The 3,146-nt window shown below is 43.8% G+C and overlaps 1 protein-coding gene across 1 annotated transcript; it reads left to right on the top strand.

Moving 5' to 3' along the window:
- LOC104451027 (putative rRNA methylase YtqB) lies at window positions 1-3,146 on the top strand. Its single transcript, XM_010065776.3, has 6 exons — window positions 1-285; window positions 645-711; window positions 841-1,033; window positions 1,141-1,214; window positions 1,773-1,928; window positions 2,895-3,146. Exons 1-6 carry the CDS (start codon window positions 120-122, stop codon window positions 3,016-3,018), a joined length of 780 nt encoding a protein of 259 aa, XP_010064078.2. The 5' UTR covers window positions 1-119; the 3' UTR covers window positions 3,019-3,146.

Here is a 3,146-nt window from a genome sequence, read left to right as displayed (position 1 = left end):
TAATTCACTAAGCAGTTCCGAGTACGAGAGTCTCAGGGTCGTCGACACCGTCCGGCAGCGGCGGCCGATGATCTCGAACTCGGTCGTGGCTCAGTGAGAGAGAGAGAGAGAGAGAGAAAATGTCGCTGCGATTGCCGCCGCCGACGAGTTGCCGATGGATGGGGTACGCATCATCATGCGTTAGAAGAGCGAAGGAGGCGAAACGCCACTTCACCTGTTTCTCCAATCCCTCCTCCTCCCTGCCAAACCGCAATGCCTCCATCTCTAACGGTTTCCCTCTTCCCGGTTAGCTTCTCTTCCCTGCACCACCTGTTCTCCGTTCCTCTTTTTACACTGCATTTGCTTTTGATTATCTTCTGGTTAAGCTGCTCTTCCACTGCAAGACCTCAAAATACCCCATTTTTAGGGTCGGGCCGGGCCGGTCCGGGGGTCTCTGTCCGGGCGGGTTTTGGGACACCCCTACATTTCTACGATCCATTCGTTTGAACTTTGGAGGAGGAGAGGACGAAATGATGATGATGATGCTTCTTCTTTCCCTTTCTCCCATGACCGTCTTCTCCTCCGAGTTTTCGGGCTGTTCACGTGGTCATGGAAATTCCGCTGCATCGATTGATGGAGGATGTCCGATGTTGTGAATTTTTTAGGAGGACTGGAAGATCAAATGGTTGGATACATATTCGGGAGGAGGAGGGCGACCGATGTAGCTCACTCGTGGGTATTCCATCCTCCCCACGTCCGTCCTTTCCTTTGCCGTTCTTGCTTTCTTTAGACTTTTGCCTGTTTAATCTCTTTCCCCAAAAGCCTCACGGTTGCATTCTTTCTTCCCCTCCTCTCTCCCAGGGTCTGGAAACATGTGGTTCGGGAAGGCGACACCGTCGTCGATGCCACATGCGGCAATGGTCATGATACCTTAGCACTGGTCAAGCTAGTCGCGGGCGAATCGGGTAGGGGTCGTGTTTATGGAATGGACATCCAGGAAGATGCTTTGCGGAGTACCTCTTGCTTCCTGGGGCAATCCCTCAGCACCCAAGAGGTCCTCTTCTGCACTGCCCACTCAGTGATGACAACTATATTTAGTTTATCTCCTTAGCTTCCATTCCTCTTGCATTGCTGACGGCTTTGCTAGCGGGTTGTGTGCAGATGGAGCTCGTGAAGCTTCTCCCCATGTGTCATAGTAAGCTGGCGGAAATTGACCCTGATGATGCCTCGGTGAGGTAGTCTGCTCCTCGGCATCTTATTTCAGCTTTTGGATGAAATAAACTTGACTCCACTCAGTTTGTCATTGTCGGTTTGCTCAATGACCTTTTCATCTTTGATACTCTAATCGACACGAGCAATCACATCCTCTGAATTCCTTGTCTTGTTGAAGCAAATTAAACTATTCCTATGTGTAATGTATTCAAGCAAAGCCACGGTCTTCCTGTATATCGACCAAGTTAAACGATTCTTGTATGTAGTGTACACTCAGTTTGCATCTCCTACCCAAGACATTTTAATATCAAAAAAGCTTCTTACTCAGTTCACATATGCTTGCAATATTGCAGGCCAGCCTCTACCTTTTCTTGCTTATGGTGTTTTGAAACTTGGCCAAAAGCTATACCATCTTGCGATTACAATCAATTAATGACTGATGATATTAGTTAATAGCACTAGTTGATATCCTATTGTGTGCGAAGTATATGACAGCATTTCACTCAAAGATCTGCAGTTTTGTCCCAAGTCTTTCGTTTCCTCTCTTCTTCTTTTTTTAAAGAAGTTGTCGTGCCCTGTAGGCTTGTAGCATTCAATTTGGGCTATCTTCCTGGAGGTGATAAAGCAATAACCACTAAATCAGAAACAACACGACTAGCATTGGAAGCTGCAGGGAGTATTATAGAACCTGGAGGGCTAATCAGCACCGTGGTCTATGTGGGACATCCAAATGGAAGGTAATGCTGTTTGTTTACATTCTGGTCTAGACCCTGCCATATATTAGCTACTGCTTATAATTTGTGTGGAACTGATAATATGTGTTGTGTCATGTTGAATTGAAATAGGAGTATAATAGGAATATGGCTAAACCGGCCACGACATGTTTCATAAATGGCTCGACCTGTATTAACACTATGATACACTCCTAAAAGCAAGTCACACGACACGGTTAACGTGATTATCAAATGTGTCTCACCACGTCAGGTGTTGACATAACACAGCACGTTAACTTGTTTTTATTATTATTATTATTATTATTATTATTATTATGACAACGACGATGACGACGACGACGACGATTGAATTAGTGTTAACCATCCCAGCCAAAAGGTGGACGCCTTTTCTGGCCAACACCTTTATATTTTTTTGGCCAGAGGCTTGAAGCATGAAAATAGTGAGAATTGGGAAATATTTGTAAGAACTGAATAATTTCGGGGAGAGTTTTGCTGCGATGGAAATCAGCATTGCACTATGGTATCTTGCGTATGCTTAGATTGGAACGTCTTTCTCTATCACCGTGTTCTAGTTTCTCTATCACCGTGTTCTAGTTGAAAACAATCTATCAAAGAAAGTAGAGAAGATCTTACCTGGGTCAGCAGTTAGAATAGTATGCTGATGGTAAATTCCAAAGCAGCCTTATATCCACAAAGAGAAAAAGCTTATCGTGTGTTGGTTGTTCTAGATGTGGTCTTTCATGAGAGTATCTAAACCAAATATAAAAATAAAAAATTACCATGCCCAGGAGAGTCTATGAAATGTGAATCTGTCAATGGCCCTGATTGGCCGATAAATTCATGATCCATTCCATTAACTTGGGGCCTGGAGTTGGATGGTCATCCTTGATTGAGGGTTTCATCCTCAACAGTTTATTACCATACACAGCAATGTACGGTCATGTTCAGTGTTGATTTTGGTATATGCAGGGAAGAGTTTGAAACTGTACAAGCATTTGCTTCTGGGCTGTCAACAGAGAATTGGGTTTGCTGTAAGCTACAGATGTTGAATCGACCATTGGCGCCAGTTCTCATTTTCATGTTCAAAAGATAATCATGTAGCATTGATTTGCTTATAAATTTTTGAGATTCAATCCTGCCTCAAGAGAGGAATGTCCTGTTTGCACTTTTCTATAACACTGGCTTTCTCAGTTTCTTTCTTTTGTCTTAAGTTTCTTTTAA

Source organism: Eucalyptus grandis, chromosome 6 (genome assembly GCF_016545825.1).
Source record: "Eucalyptus grandis isolate ANBG69807.140 chromosome 6, ASM1654582v1, whole genome shotgun sequence".
Classification (NCBI taxonomy): Eukaryota; Viridiplantae; Streptophyta; class Magnoliopsida; order Myrtales; family Myrtaceae; genus Eucalyptus; species Eucalyptus grandis.
This window is presented reverse-complemented; position numbering and strand designations above follow the sequence as displayed.

Excerpts from the sequence above, each read along its gene's own strand:
- LOC104451027 (XM_010065776.3), top strand. The coding sequence starts at position 120 with ATGTCGCTGCGATTGCCGCCGCCGACGAGTTGCCGATGGATGGGGTAC. Across the intron at positions 1,215-1,772 it reads CCTGATGATGCCTCGGTGAG|GCTTGTAGCATTCAATTTGG; the intron begins GTAGTCTGCTCC and ends CGTGCCCTGTAG. Across the intron at positions 1,929-2,894 it reads GTGGGACATCCAAATGGAAG|GGAAGAGTTTGAAACTGTAC; the intron begins GTAATGCTGTTT and ends TGGTATATGCAG.